The sequence below is a fragment of the Podarcis raffonei genome, chromosome 7, assembly GCF_027172205.1.
Source record: "Podarcis raffonei isolate rPodRaf1 chromosome 7, rPodRaf1.pri, whole genome shotgun sequence".
NCBI lineage: Eukaryota > Metazoa > Chordata > Lepidosauria > Squamata > Lacertidae > Podarcis > Podarcis raffonei.
Window position 1 is genome coordinate 48,269,809 of NC_070608.1, and position 17,050 is coordinate 48,286,858.

At 40.9% G+C, this 17,050-nt stretch overlaps 1 protein-coding gene across 1 annotated transcript in view; it reads right to left on the reverse strand.

Moving 5' to 3' along the window:
- LAMA1 (laminin subunit alpha 1) overlaps nucleotides 1-17,050 on the reverse strand; it is an 89,725-nt gene that overhangs the window by 69,456 nt on the left and 3,219 nt on the right. Inside the window, exons 2-3 of the mRNA XM_053396500.1 lie at nucleotides 2,400-2,570; nucleotides 846-958 (exon numbers count right to left, since the gene is read on the reverse strand). Of these exons, the coding sequence (XP_053252475.1) occupies nucleotides 846-958; nucleotides 2,400-2,570 (284 nt within the window). The remainder of the gene's footprint in view (nucleotides 1-845; nucleotides 959-2,399; nucleotides 2,571-17,050) is intronic.

Consider the following 17,050-nt stretch of genomic DNA (forward strand, 5'->3'; position numbering starts at 1 on the left):
AGCACTGTAGGAGAGAGAGCTTCATGTAATTACTAGAAAAACCAGTTCTGAACCGAACTTCAACCACAAGACCTAATGAGATCCGCACAAATACTCCGTAGGTGCTGGAACTCATTTCCAGCTGCAACCTGCCCTTATCAAAGAAGTGATTCATATGGATTTAGGACAACTATAGGTCCTGTTAGAATACAAATTGTGAGTATTATCATAATTATTGTTTTTCCAGCAGAAGTCACTGTAATAAATAAGGAATCATCCAAGTACTCATTTAGAGTGATATCCCTATTGTGGCATCCTGCCTGTACATCAGACTTCCGCTTCTGCAAACAGGACTTGCCATTCCTCTCCTCTCTCCTTCTGTCCCCATGCACCCCCAAAATTTACTCCAGCGGGGTGGGTATCCTACAGATCAGATGGGGTGTGGGGAAGGGAGGAAGGGAAATTCCAATGCATACACCAGTACAACCTATGCTCTTATGTGAAATGTGCAGTAAGTCCAACAGTCAAATGCACTTATACGGTCACAGTGAGCAAGATCCACCCCTTGTTCTGGTGCAGCAGTAAGGACTTACCAACACCTTTCCTCCACTCTTTCCAGACATAGTCCGTGCTTTTAAGTTCTGTGCCTGAGTATCCTTCATTAAGTAATGCATTAGGAAGTGTAAGAAAGACAGACAACCATTTTGGAGTTTTTTAAAAAAACCAAAAACCCAAACTCCCAGTCTACCAAGGAGACCCCTCCCTTAACCTCTCTCCACTGTACTTTCTATAAACCAAAGATAAGTATGAATTATTTGATCATGCAACACAACAAAGCTACATACTTTTATACAATTTTTACTTGCCTGTCTTAAATCCAGAGTTATGGTTATCCAATGGTATTGTCTTCCGTTCTGAATGCTAGGACTTTGCCACCAGTTATTAGTACCATCTATAGCATTTGAGATAGGGTGTTGTTCTAAAATAAGCAAAAACAAATTAAGATCACGTTTCCCCTCTTCCCCCCTCCACTTTTGCTGTTTTTGGTTATCATGATTACCATCTTACTAGTAAAGTACACAGGTCATATACTATGAGCCCATGGTGGCTATGAGCCAGTTTTCCCTGATATCTGAGTCAGATCTTTGAAAGTGGGTTTCTGGTGTTCTTATTTTATGCATTTTATTTCATTTGTTGCCCACCACTGGTATGTTTATGATAAATGTGTGTGTGTGTGTGTGTACACAAGAATAAGTGGTATATGAATTTGTACAAATAAATAAATAAAGGTAAAGGACCCCTGACAGTTAAGTCCAGTCGCAAACGACTCTGGGGTTGCGGCGCTCATCTTGCTTTACTGGCCAAGGGAGCCGATGTTTGTCTGCAGACAGTTTTTCCGGGTCATGTGGCCAGCATGACTAAGCCGCTTCTGGCAAAACCAGAGCAGCGCATGGAAACACCATTTACCTTCCCACCAGAGCAGTACCTATTTATCTACTTGCACTTTGACATGCTTTCCAACTACTAGCTTGGCAGGAGCTGGGACCGAGCAACGGGAGCTCACCTTGTCGCGGGGATTTGAGCTGCCAACCTTAATTTGTACAATAAATACTACCTCCAATATTGGAGGCTATATGCCTCTGAGTATCAGCTTCTGGGGGGCACAAGAGGAGAGAGTGCTGTTATAAAGGTAAAGGTACCCCTGCCCGTACGGGCCAGTCGTGTCCAACTCTAGCGCCCATCTCACTTAAGAGGCCAGGGGCCAGCACTGTCCAGAGACACTTCTGGGTCACATGGCCAGCGTGACGAAGCTGCTCTGGCGAGCCTGCACCAGCGCAGCACATGGAAACGCCGTTTACCTTCCCGCTATAAAGTGGTACCTATTTATCTACTTGCACTTAGGGGTGCTTTCAAACTGCTAGGTGGGCAGGAGCTGGGACCGAAAGACGGGAGCTCACCCCGCCGCGGGGATTCGAACCCCCGACCATACGATCGGCAAGTCCTAGGCACTGAGGTTTTACCCACAGCGCCACCCGCGTCCCCTGAGTGCTGTTATAGTCATCTCCTATTTTAAGACTCCCCATAGACATCTAGCTGGCCACTCTGAGACAAGTATGCTGGCCCAGATGTGCCTTTGTTCTGTGTCTTATGTTTTGGGGGTGGGGGAGAGTAATATGGACAAGCACAACATAAATTCAGATAGAATAAAACTTTCACACAGAGCATAAATGCATTCCAGACAAAAATAACACAATGAAATTTAAAAAAACAGTTTTTGTTTCAGTCCCCACTGATTCCACTGGGATTACTTTGGATTGCAGTGTTCACGTGGCTAAGCCAGTTGCATCCTTGAACCAGCTGAATACCATAGTCAGTGTCTCTTGGAACAGCAAGAAAAAAGTATAAAGTAGTGAACTTGCCTTTGGAATTTGCACTATTGTGGTCACAGATCCGACACTGCGCATTGCGTAGGGGCCGACCTGGAACATGCTCCACAAGTTTACAAAACATCTCAGGGCCCTTTTCACCGCAAGTAGCATTGGTGCTGATATGAGCATTGCTAGCAAGGTTTAAAATGGCAGGAAATAAACCTAAAGAGTAAAAGGAAGGTCATTTAATAATTATAATGGTTCTTTTCTCATTACACTTTTATTTTACTCGTGCCTTTAGAAGCCATTTGGTGATACCAGAGAGGGCTCCCCACATTTTTCAGATTTCTGTTACCACTGGGTTGATTTCTTAAATGTGCTTAGACTTAAAGCAACATATCCTACATTAACTCAATTAGGAAGTAATCCTAAATATGAGAAGCCAGTGTAATCTGTGCCATCTTAAACTAAATCGGTGTTAAGTACAGTATGCCAGTTTCAAACTTTGTTCAGGAGTGGGGTTACTGCCAGATGAGGCAGCGGAAGTAGGGCAGATGGAAAACTGGAAATAGAGTTTGATTTACACCACCCTTTTTGCCTGTGTATGTTCCACTGGATTTGCAGGTCACATGTCTGAGATGAACTGATAGGATCAAGCATAAATCTCCCTATCCGGTCCCATCCCTCTGCTCTCCTGGAACACCCATTTTTCAGGGCTTACGCTAGTGTAAATTCCAGAAGTCTTGGCTCAGATGGATTAGCTCAATGAGCCAGGATTAGTGAGTTATGCTCCCATCATGTCTCTGGCTGACCTGGGGTTGAGGACTCAAGGAGACGAAGTCTGGCTGTGCTGAGAACCTGTAGGCTGAGCTAGAGTCCTGCCACATCCTCACTCACTCATCCCAGATGATCTAGGGTTAGGGTTAGGACTGCACCTTTAGCATCAGTTAAGTACTCCATAGAAAAAGGAATGACTATCTGCCAAGAGAGGCCAAAGGAGTGGTGACTATGTGCCATGCAACACACACACAAGGCTCACACAAGCCATGTACCACATACACATATGTGAATACATGCAGGCCGGGGGAGCACAGCACGTCCCATTCACTGTACATGCTACATTGCATCTACATATGCACTACTTTCTTTGCCTTCTAGGTTTGTACACACATAAGTATGGTTCAGACATGTAAACAAATGGTACAATAAGGCTGGAACCTGCCACCACAGTGCTTTGCCCCAGCTTTAAAGGCAAGAGTGCCCCTGGGATATCTGAAGAGGGCTTGCTTGCTTTGAGTTTTGAACAAGATACTGTTGCCATAGTCTTTATGTGACCTCAGCCTAAGCAAAATGTGTTCCCCAATTAAATAGTTTAGACTGGTGGCCCAATGTAAACAACTTGCAACTGCGAGGTGTATACTTGAATAAGAGAAATTGCAAACGAATTAATTGGCTTTTAAACCCTATCCATGGTCATTTCCTGTGCCTTCATCTTTGCTGAAAGAGGCCTAACAAGTTTTTTAAAAATACCAATCAAGACTCAGAGAAAACAAGAGAGCGAGATAGACAACCAAGTGCTAAACTAAACAAGGAAGCTGTGTAGGTTTTTGTTTTGTTTTTTAAACCTTTCCCTATCCTTTCACACAATGATGTGAAGTTGTCTTTGATTTGTATTCCTTTGATTACTCAGCTGTGCCATTTTGTCCAAAAAAGAAAGAAGTTCCCACAGGAAAAAAATATGCTACCTGATACTAGGAAACATGCAGATGTTTAAGACCATTTGACCTTGAATATAAGTCATACCTGGCACAGTAACAACCAATCCTAAATACAGTATGTGAAAAGGAAATCTCACTTATTTGCTTTAAGTACAGTCAGCTTGCACTTCACTTGTTTAGGGTCAAGGAGGCTTAAATAAATGCCAAACTAAAATACAATGAATGAATTGAAATTTTGGTAATATGAATTCTTTTTAAAAGAAGTGGTAGGCGACTTGGATAGTGATGTGAGAATTTTCAAGAAGATATGAAAAATCCATTCTGGAGAACTCTCAACGTTATAGCAAAACACTTACTTTCAACACAATTCTCCATGCCCGAATATTCTGAATTTAAAATTAGTGGAGGAATAATGAAATCCATGCAAGTTATTGAAGAAAGATGGAAGCTAAATATGCTATTCTGGTCTGCCATAATCAGTCAGTTCTATATAAGTATGTTAAGGCTCAGCCCTGCCTGGACCACAAACCTGAGGTCTCCTCAGGAGAGGAGCAAAGACAGCAGGATTCTCCAGCAGCTTACCAAATACTATTTTTTTCTGAGGAGCCAGATTTGGGCACTCTAGTTCCAGGACTGTAAGTCCTCATGGCAGCTGCCAGCTCCCTATCTAGTCTCAGTCACCACTACTACACTACTCCCCCAGGACTACAAGAATGGAGAAGACAGTGAATGAGGCACAAACTTCAGTCACCAGCAAAGTGCTCATCTAACCGTATTTGAGGTTATGCTGGAGTTGGAGGAAGCATGTGGAAGCAGCTGCTTAGATCAGGACCTTACTGCAAACCAGAAAAGGGTTCAGCCTCCAGCTCCTATGGACAGTAGGCCCACAAATGACATGGGGGTTATGTTCTGTGGGTCCACATGTCAAGGCAAAATCACATAAAGTTAGGAAGACCCCTGGAATCACCACCCTGTACAAATTCATTTTGTTAAGTTTTTTGCTTGGTTCTCCAATCTGTTCAAGTTATCTTAAATCCCAATTCTATCTTCTGCAGCATTAGCTACCCCTCCCAGTTTGGTGTTACCCACAAATTTGATGAGCATCCCCTCAATTCTTTCATCCAAGTAGTTTATAAAGATGTTGAACAACGGGCCTAGAACAAAACCCTGTAGCACCCCACTTGTCACTTTTTCCCCAGGATGATGAGGAACCATTACTGAGTTACAAATCCACCTAACGGTTACTTCATCCAGACCACATTTTACCAGATTCTCTGCAAGAATATACAGTGGTACCTCGGGTTAAGTACTTAATTCATTCCGGAGGTCTGTTCTTAACCTGAAACTGTTCTTAACCTGAAGCACTACTTTAGCTAATGGGGCCTCCTGCTGCCGCCGCGCTGCCGGAGCCCGATTTCTGTTCTTATCCTGAAGCAAAGTTCTTAACCTGAAGCACTATTTCTGGGTTAGCGGAGTGTGTAACCTGAAGTGTATGTAACCTGAAGCGTATGTAACCCGAGGTACCAATGTAATGGGAGACTTGGTCAAAAGCCTTAGTGAAATGTGCCCACAGCAATTCCCTGATCCACCAAGCTTTTAACTCATATTAAAAAGAAAGAAAGAAATGAGATTTGTCTGGCAAGACTTGTTTTTGAGAAACCCATACTGGGTCTTAGTAATCAAAACATCCTTTTTCTAAGTGCTCACAGACTGACTGTGTAATTATCTGTTCTAGGATCTTTTCTGGTATCAATGTCAAATTGAGTTGCTCCATAATCACCATATTAGACATCTTTCAACCTTCTCTAAGGAAATATTATCTTAAATACAACCTTGAATAAACCATGACTATCTAAATTCAGACATTTTGCACTAAATTCGGACGTTATGTTTTGGATTAAGATACAGATTTTGAATGTTACAAACAGAATATATAAAACAGCTTTTGTTGTTGCTTTTGCTCCCAGAACGTAGCACTAAGAAAATTGGCAAAATAAAAAGTCTTGTTTGAAATGGGTAATTATTAAAAAAACCAAAACCAGTTGCAGATAAATATTAGGGTGAAGGAGAACAATAAAAAATTGGGTGTGTTTTATATGTCACCAACTCAGCCACATTACATAGGGGCAAAAGGCAATGGGTTATTATGCATCTGAGATGGAAATTCTCCTGTGTTCAAGTATTGATTTTCAGACAATGTAGATACCTGCTTAGAACAGTTTCTCTGTCACAGCTTACAGCCTAAAGTAAAGGAGACAGATGGGCAGTTTGCCAAAAAAACAGCAAACTTGCTAGACCATAAAATTAGTTATTGCTTTTTCAACAATACCCTTTTCCCACATGCTCCAAGAGTCTAAACTTTTTGTTGTTGTTGTTATCTTTAGTGGCTCCTGTCTTTTCTTAAATCACTTTTAGCACAGACTATATTTTCCCACATAGAAATATTTCCATAGAGTTGTTGCCTACTTGTTTTTGAATCAGTGACACTTATTTCGTCATTAAAATTGAATGTTGAAAATTATGAGACTCGGAGCAGAATATTTGGTAGTAGAACCTGCCCCACCCTACATGACTGTGGTGATGTTTGAAAACCAAGCATTCAATGGATGGGGCCAAATGCCTTGTTTTGGGATGGCTCCATCATTCAATAGAAAGTGCACCCAGATTTCCTGCAGGGAAAACCAGCCTGTTACAGTTCTTTCTTTCTTTCTTTCTTTCTTTCTTTCTTTCTTTCTTTCGACAACATCCTTCTTTCTTCCATATATCTGATGGGAACATCAATATCTGTTGGTTTCTATCTGGAAGGGAGCAACTATCGTCCAAATCTCTCAGTCACCAATGAGTGAATCCAGCCCATTTTCCTTTTCCTCTCTTTGGTCAAAGAGCGTGAAAGACTTGTCTGGCATGCAGTGAGGAAATCCTTGGCTTGTCCAAACGTATACAGTCAAACTCTAGATTCCAAATTAATAAGGTTTATTAAGATTAGGAATAAGGATGAGCGACAAAGAAAGTAGGTATCATAAAGAGAAAAGTAACTGTTTACTCTCGACTCAGAGTAAATAACAAAAGATGAGTTGCAGCCTGTCATACCTCACGATTTTGTATGAACAGATTTGTCACAACCAAGTACAGTGACCTGTTCTTGACAGAGAACTTTTAACACATGCATCATCCACCTCACCAGCATTCCCACAGGAGAAGCCAATGTGTGTACAAACTCATTTTCATTCAAGGATCCAACATGGATATGATTGCTTTTACTATTCTGTTGTAAATCCTCCATGAAGCTCACTTTTGACTGAATGGTAAGGTATACAGTAGTTATAAAATCTCCTGCTACTGAAATTAACATGGACTTCTGCATGCCTACAAAATCCACGGGCATACACAAACCTCTGGTGAGTAGCATTTAGTAAAATAACTGAACACCTGTAATTTTCATTAAAATTAATAAAATAATTTCCGAAAGACGACACCTCAACATTCATTTTTTAATAACATTATTATGCACTATAGTTATCAGCCAGCATCCTTAACTACTGTCTCACTAGAGCCTCATAACAATTACAAGAGTTGTATCCAAAGCTTCCTGTCCCACAGCATCTGAATTACATTTTTAAATGCTGACTCAGAAAAAGGTGATTTCCAGCTGGTTCTTGTTCTTTTGTAACTGCAGTCCTACGATATCTTTCTCATCTAATCAACTGGGCTTCAGGGTGGTTTGTAGTCTGACATACCAAGTTTTTGTCATGCTTGCTCCTGTGAGGGCAGATCCCTTCCCTATTATCTGCACTGTGGGTTCTTCCATCTGCCACTTCACATCTTGAAATGTCTTGCTGTACATCAAGTAAGCTGTTGATACGTTTTCCTTTTGTTTTCCCTGCTTATTTTAGGTTATCTGAGATTAGTTCTTGAATTACAACACTGCTGGTTTGACTACAGTATTAGTTACTACTCAGTGATACTCACTGGTGGAGGAACGGGAGTGCGGAGGGAGCAGACCACCCCCAGCACCATTATTCCAGTAGGGTACCATGGCAGCGCCCCCCCCCCAGACATGCACCGCACGCACACACCCGCACGCCGGGCATCACACCCCTACAGACGGCGCATCATGCCCCCAGAACGCACGCTACACCCTCGCAGGCGGCGTGCGTCACGTCCCCACCTGGTCTCCGCCCCCGGTAGCGGATTATGCAGCTTCGCCACTGGTGATACTGTCTTTCTTAGATATGAGCTATCCCCCTCATTAGGTTAAAAAATGTATTTCTGCAAACTAGGATACTTCCCTCTTGTGTGTGGATGGTACTGCTTTGGCTCTATAAGGATCAGAATCAGAGAATGAGTTTACTATTAGCATACAATCTGCACAGTTAACTAGTTTGGTATGCATCTAAGGAACTTACGTAAACTCATACTGCAGAACCAATTCTACTAAGTTACTAATTCAGCAAGTTCACTTAGAATATCTACATTTCATAATGGAGGGAAATAACCCATTCATGTCTGAAAAACTTGATCAACGAAAAATAAATCATTTTCTCTCTCCTCAGTTTCAAGGAAACATTGTCTATCCCACCATTTTGGGGCTATCTACCTAGCAATTGTCATCTGATTGTCTCCCTGGATTATCACTTATTTTGCCACACCAAACAGATACAAACACATTCCCACTATGTGTAGCTTAATTGCACCCTCAGAATAGATTCTGTCCTACTTGTGTTTCATTACTGTAATAAAAAATTGTCACTTCAGACTCTGCTTCTCCTAGGATTCTGCCTGAGATGGTGTCAGAAAGAGACTTATGGCTGAATTTTCAAATCTCAAGGATTACAAATTATGTGTGTAAATTGGTGATTACCTGATTATTCCAACACAGTTTGCTGCAAACTATAGGTTCATGCAGTACTTGGTTTACAGTACTGTGGCTTATATGACACAGAACCATCGCAATATCCTTCACGAAAAGCAGAATTGAAAACACATCTGTGTTAAACTCGCATCCTCCATACATCAATTTGGTTGTATGAACAGACCTACTGATATGTTATGACTGTGCAGGATTGCCAACAGAGGCCATAATCTTGATACCTTGAAACTGCACCCACTGAAAACATGGGCGACTAAGAAGCTACCAGAGGAAGTGTTTCCATCAGTTGTAAGCAAGCAGAGGATCCAAAAACGGAGTGTTACAAGAAGGAGGGGGCACAGCAGGAATAGACAGCGGTCTACTGGATCCTACAATTATATATTTCCCAGAGAGAGGACCAATCCAGGCTCTCTGCTGCAGCAGCCCATATGGTGCAACAAAAGAAGGGAGAAAATGCCCCACCACCGGCTTCCATCCTGACCAGAATGAGTTTTGGGTGTAGCCATGGCTCCATCTCTCCAATCCTTCCTGGCCCATAATTAGGATTTCTCTGCCTGGTTGTAATTCTATTCACACTTTCCTAGGTTCCATTGAACTAAATGGGATTTACTTCCAAGTATACATATTTATAACGCATACATATTTATAACACGTATACATATACATAAATATATATTTATAACATATACATATTTATAACATGGCGTTTCCGTGTGTGGCACTGGTGCTGGCTCGCCAGTTGCAGCTTCGTCATGCTGGCCACGTGACCCGGAAGTGTCTTCGGACGGCGACGGCTCCCGGCCTCTTGAGCGAGATGAGCGCGCAACCCTAGAGTCGGTCACGACTGGCCCGTACGGGCAGGGGTACCTTTACCTTTACCTTTATACATATTTAAGATTGCACAGTTAATTCAGAATATTCACACATTATAAACTTTTTAAACTAGACAATTATTCATTCTTAATGTTTTAAAAGGAGTTCAGCAGAAGGCAGTAACACCAGTAACGTAATTCCATTTAAGTAAAAATGATGACTGAAGCTCTGAATGGTGAGGTGCGTGTTTATAGTAGTCCCACATAAAATGTGGCTGATTATGGATATAATTTATGTGAAGTGCTTTGAATCCTTAGTGTGCTATAAAGTGCTCTGTTTTATTGGATTAAACTGCTACAGTACAGTTTTTACATGTGGTTCCAATAAAATGTGATGAATCCTCCTTCTCAACATGATACTAAGAAATAACAGTGGAATTCTCAGCATGATAAGAAATAAATAGATACAGTATGAATAACAGATGATTTTGGATATATTAGGATCAAAGGGAGGCAACGAAATTAATCTTGCTCCATGTGCAACATGGACATAGAGGAGGCACCATCCAATTTGCAAAGTATTATGCAATCCTTTTGGTCAACATTCTGAAGCAGCTAATTCCCAAGAGGAAGCAATAAAACAATCTGCCGCTGCTCAAGCATTTCTGAGTTTAAGGTGATATCACTAAAGCTCCCAGTCTAGACCCTTTCAAGTTACTGGCCACAGAAAACTTTCCTGTCAGTTTAGCAATCACCACAGACTGCGGACCATAAAGTAAAGAAAACCCCCAGCATATATATGGAGATAAGGCAGTGATGAACACAGCCTTATCTCCCAAGATAAATCTCGTGAAATATTTCAGAGATTACCGGGGGTGGGGGGACAGTGCTGAGGCGGGGAAAGGGTCATTATTTCAAAAGGTGTTTTCTCAATCAAACCTGTTTTTGAAACTTACAAAACAGTAAGTGAACATGGGTTGTATGCAATGCTCGTCATAAGCAGAGTAGACCTACTGAAATTAATGAACACTAACATCTTTGTTTTATTCATTTCAATGGGTCTAGTAGTTAGAATGCAACTACAGTGGTACCTCGGGTTAAGTACTTAATTCATTCCGGAGGTCCGTTCTTAACCTGAAACTATTCTTAACCTGAAGCACCACTTTCGCTAATGGGGCCTCCTGCTGCCTCTGCGCCGCAGCAGCATGATTTCTGTTCTCATCCTGAAGCAAAGTTCTTAACTCGAGGTACTATTTCTGGGTTAGCGGAGACTGTAACCTGAAGCGTATGTAACCTGAAGCGTATGTAACCCGAGGTACCACTGTACCTATCTTCAAAGGGACAATAGCAATATTTCTTCAAGTGATATAGTAATGTAGTAAGGTAGTAATGTAGTAATATTTCTTCAAGAATCATCATCAACCAAGCTGTTAACTCTTAAGTTTCAGAAAGCTGAAAAAAAAATGTCTTCTCTTTATGTAGTGCAATATTGCCAAGCCTCATGATATGAACAAAGTTCATATGTAATAATATTGCATTTTTTCCAATTTATAATTCCTTTTTAATATGAAAAAGTACTAGTCAGTGAAAAGCTAGGTCCAGATAGTTGCTTCTATTTTCATAGTCTTCCAGGTCACCCTACACAAAACATAAAACATAAAATTATAATTTAATGTACAACTCCTCTGGACCTTGTTTTTTAAAGAATAAGGTACCCAGATGGAAAGGATGGAAAAACTGAAGGCTCTGAATTATTCTTTGATGTACAAAGTGAAGATTTTCAATGCCAATACAACGATATCATTTTGGTTATAAGGTAACTTATGATTAGCACATATGTTAGTGGAAGAGTTCTCACAATCTGATTTGCACATTTCCAAAAATAAAGTGAGTACTTCTGTATATCAAATGATGATGAAGTGATCTCATACTGTAGCACTTTTTCTAGTTTATATACTACACTTCTTTGTTCTCTATAAGATATCAGCATGGAGTGCATCAAGGACAGCAGCTGTGGAGCCCTTGTTTAAAACAAAAGCAACGGTGTTGAGGCTTTGGCTTCTTTTTTAGGATAAGCCCCCCCCCTTTAAAACCTGTAAATGGAAACCCAGTAACTAATATCCCGGTGGACATGGACAAATGTACAGTATTTGTTGATGGCAAGGAGATTTTATGTTAATCTTTAGCCTGCTTAGGAAAGCATTCACACTATTTTTCTGTATCACACATACCTTTGCACTGTACAAGCAAAGCAAATACCTATTTTGCTTTACCTTAGGCTGAAAATAACTCTGGTTCACTTTCCAAGCCATGTTGGGTTCTAGCCCCATGTTGGGCCAAAGATTCCTATATTGCAGGGGGTTTGACTAGATGACCCTTGCGGTCCCTTCCATCTCTGTAATTCTATGATGACACCATGGTAAACAGTAATAGAAAGCTAGAACAGGATCCTGAACTAGCTTACAGAATTAAGACAAGTGGTCCACACCAGGCTCAAGTCAAGCAACATTTAACATCGTAACAAGGAGACAAGAGAAACAAACAAAAACTTTGTTTCACATAAACAAAGCAAGTTTGCACTCTTACATGTCTCTCAGTGGTTCACAGACAAAAATATGGCAAACTTAGCCCAATAACTTGTCATATCATGTCCAAAGGCTGTGAGATTATAACTAGTTTAACTACCAAAAATATCAAAGACACCAGTAGGATTTGGAACACATTGTTATGCACGTGGCAAGGGGTCACACTGTTTAAATGTAAAACTCCAACTCAAATGTCTATGTAAGGTACTGAACAGCCCAGATGGTGTCCATAAATTTAATTTTATGCCTTTCTCTTTTTTGTTTAGGAAGATCTGCAGTTTTTCCAACCATGCCGTAAGTTGCATAGCAATTGGTTGAGCCATTAAAGTTACGGTATTTCACCTTCAACCTTTTTTTCCTACATTACTCCTAGCAAGTGTTTTAACAACCACACTTCCTCTTCCCACCCACCCCCTTCTATTCCATATGTATACCCATGACACCTCTTGGTCAGTATTAATTTATAATGAAATATGTTCCTTCCAGTACTTGTCCTTTTGTTCTGAGATCCCTTTGTCTCTTATCCATACAGCTTACTTGTGTGAAAATATATATGCTTAAAATGTATATGTGAGAATATTTAAGTTTACCTTGGGCCATGTAATAGACCCACAAACTAATAATACCAGTTCTTAGAAATTGCTTTTCTAAACTGCTCAGTGTGCTTGACATACATCAATGCAGTAAGACTGATAATCACCTTTCAGCAAGGTTACTGAAAAGGTTAGGGAAAGTGCTATAAATACCCAGGGTCAGTTTAAGGCATGATGGGAAACCATGGTTTCCTTATTCATACAACATCTGGAAAGGCTTCAGGCTTTTTTGTATTTCCCCTCCTTTCTCCTCCACATTCACACACAAGTGGAGACTGAAGATTTTAGCTTAACTCGTGCTACTCTGATCAGTTTAAACCAGCTATCTTCAACCTTTTCATACGCAGGACCCACTATTAACCACACTGTGCATTGTGGGACCCATTTCTTAATCTTTTACTATATATTTGCATAGTGGTAGTGCTTTTGTTGCAGTCTGGATCAGGCCACGATCCACTAATGGGTCCTGCTGGAGTAGACTTTGGTATTTCAAATTTCAGTAGCGCCTTGCGCAAGGCCAAAAATTGGATCCCTCCCTCGCCTCTCACCTTCCGTTCTGCTCAATTCACTACATCATAGTTATGTTGCCCTGCAATGCCCCCAGGCTCAGTGCCCTCAGAACCGGTCATGCTGCCCTAAACCCACCTCTGTATCCTGATCTGACAAGCCACCTCTGAGTCCTTATTTCCGACAAGCAAGGATCAAACCACGGTTTACGCAGCTGGTTTGTTCCCTAAGGAAAGCAGAAATGCACAAGCCCAGGGCTCACCAAGGCTCACACATGTAGTAGGAAACCATAGCTTCTCATTATAAGCAAACTGCGGGACTACTCTGCAAGCACTGGCAATAAGCTGATTCTTGGTGCTTAAAGAAAGTCCTTCATACCTGAGAATCAGCAATGCAGAGGGGGAAAATGCTCAATTTATAGGAACATTTTCCCCTCTGCATAGCTGATTGGTGCCTTTTTAAAGCACCTAGAAGGGGCTTCAAAGGGCCTCCTTGAAATCACCAATCAGTATATCTGCAGTTACAGCAACCTCCTTTGACAGGTTTCAATTATCTGGTCTCATTATGACATCAGGTGATCGATATGTGTGTGCGGCCCTACCCATCTGTCAGAGTTGACCAGTGGGGGAATCTAGCATTCTGCCCCTGCATTAATACCCAAGTCAGTCCTAAGTATTTTTATTAATTTGATTTACACCCAAGTCTATCCCACGTTTTTAGAGCAACTCCCAGCAGTTTTTCTTAATGATAATAGCTATTGTGAGGCAGGGAGACAATAATTTAAGGAACTCAAGAGGTTTAGGGGGTAAAATAAGAGTAAAACAAAACATTATTAGTCTAGTAGCCATTATATGTTGAAATCAAATGCTCCCAAATAACCATTTTTTAAGCATATACCCATAATATGGAACCATGGTTAGGTCTAAGAGGATTTGACACAGCCACCTTTCTGAAGCTAAACAGGGTTTGAGTCTGGCCGGTACCTAGAGGAGAAGCTGCCTGAGAACCCGATGCTCCCCACCTCTATTTCCATGATGTACAAAAGGAGACTGGCAGAGGAAGGGAGTGCGGTGGGGGCAGTCCGCCTCGGGTGTCATCCCTGAGGACGGTTGACATCGCCGTGCCATCCCACTGGGATGCTGGCTGCAGGCGGCTAGCCCCACTCCCACGGGGCTACACCTCTGCAAAAGGATACAAATTCACTAAATAATGTATGGTGTGTGGTTATATCCCCTATATTACAGATGGGGGTGGAAGATTTTGGATTTTGGTTCACGGTTGAGCTAAGATTTCTACTAAATACCCCTCAGGTTACATGTTAAAACATTAAGATTACACCCGTACCCATAGCAAAAGGAGAATTCTGGGTCAAAGGCCTGGGCAGATACGCAACCCAGTGCTGCAGCAAGCACAATGACCACAGATGGTCAAAACTGTTCTGCTATATTGCAAACATTTGTGAGCACATTAAAAACATACTTGCTGGCTAGAATCAAAGGAAACTATGCTTCAGAATATGGTCGTCATAGCTAATGTTGTGGAGTTACTGCATAATCAGCGTTTTTAGCAAGGCAATGGCATTCTTACGTCTTAAAGCTCCTTTGTTTGCTGTCAGGAAATAGGCACCCACATAATGAAAAGCAGGAAATGCTGAAGAGACTATTTCACCCAACATTATTTTCAATGGTAATCAAGCACATATATTTTGGCTGTCACCAGCAACAGGTTTCATTAGATAATGGAAATGACTTGAGTAGCTGTCTTAGTAATGCAAGAAACTAGGTTTTGTTAATTTTATGTTATTTTGTGTTTCAGCTGTGTTTATCTTCAGCAAAAGCAATGTAGGCATTTGAATTTTCCCCACATTCTTGGGATTGCTTCTGGATTAGCATCTTCAGATAAAAAAAGGAATGCTGCATTCTGTAAACCAGTTGCAATGATTTGATAGCCACAAAATTCCAGTAATGGGCAGACATGCTTATCTGTTATCTGAATGAATGAAAAGTGTGGTCTTCTGCCCAAATCATTAAAAATGGAGAAGGTTTTTTTCCCCAGAAGAAAACTGAGAAGTTGCAGTGTGTATTTAAAGGGAATAATCAGGACTCTTGATTATAACAATAGAGGCTCTGGTGTGCACTCAAAAACACTATGCACATTCTTGCGCTCATGTGAACACATGATACATATATATATATATTCCCATTAATTTCAGTGGAGGTGCAACTCTGCATACACATTACTTGTACATGCACCGTAGGTGAAGCGATTAGGAAAATGCTATGTGTATACTTCAATGCACATATGTGGTCCAAGATAAGGTTGAATACGCATATTATCTGGGGAAAGAGGTAACATGCTTTTACCTTGATACTCAGGACCTGAGTCTATCTTTGCCCAACTCCATTATAATGTCCCCAAAGAGACAATATATAATTGTGGCACTCAGCAATTAAGACCATTCATGCAAAAAGGTTGTGCTTTCTGCCTAACCTTGAATATGGATGTCACCTCACCCAATACTGTCAGTTTCAGAAGAATCTATGAGAAAATATTTTGTGCTGGTTATGAAATGCTTTATAAACAACTGCCTTCCTGTTCACCTATCTGATGCCAGTTCAGGAGTGGCACAGGAAAAATGAAAATAAAGACTGGCACTTTATACAGACAGTCACTTTATACAACTCATCACAAGGATGGGGAGCTTTCATTGGGCACTACAGAAAGGAGGATGAAGAACAGTCTTCTCTCTTGGCTCAAAGTCTCATATAAGATTTAAAGATGATTACAGAGGCACCAGATATCAGGCTGTAAGAGCTTAAAATTCTTCTTGCTTGTTTACAGGTCCATAAAGTCTTTGCTTTCTAGTTTGTTTAGCAGGGTCAGTAAGTTGTCTGTTTCCTCATGTCTTGCCTCATTAAGAAGATAGCCCAGAGATGCAAATCCCAGATGACACAAACCATGTGATTCATCATACCTTCTTTGTAGGATATTGCTTAACTCATTTCCTGTACAGCACAAAAACCCATCACTGTTTTAATGTTATCAACAGAAGTCAAATAAAGATTTCAGCAGATTCTTATGTGCCAACTGCTATTTTATCTGGGTCAAATTTATCTCAGATTAGAATTTTGACCAAGAAATGTTCACTTATTACTATTAATGATTAAAATTTTCAGTTCCCACATGCGGTCATCTCTAAAAACAAACACAGCAAATAAGTACCCAGAATGCCAATGGGCCTAACAACTAGAATGTTTCCGGAATTGTCATGTTCAAATATGTCTAACAACTTGTTGGATTTATTATACCTATACACTTTTAAACCCACCCTTAATGTAATTTGAAGAAACAACCAGTGCTTCTTTCTTTCACTACACATTCAACACTATTTTTCATGTGATGTAACACCTACACTACACAAAACTTGTGATTCTCCAGATGTTGTTCAACTCCATCTGCCATCAGCCCCAGTCAACATGTTCAATGGGCCGACATGGGAGTTGCAGTCCCGCAAGTTCCCCATCTCTGCAATAGAGAAACAACTGCATTTCTACTTTCACACATGGTGCCATTTCTGGTTTGATACAAATACAGCGGTACCTCGGGTTAAGAACTTA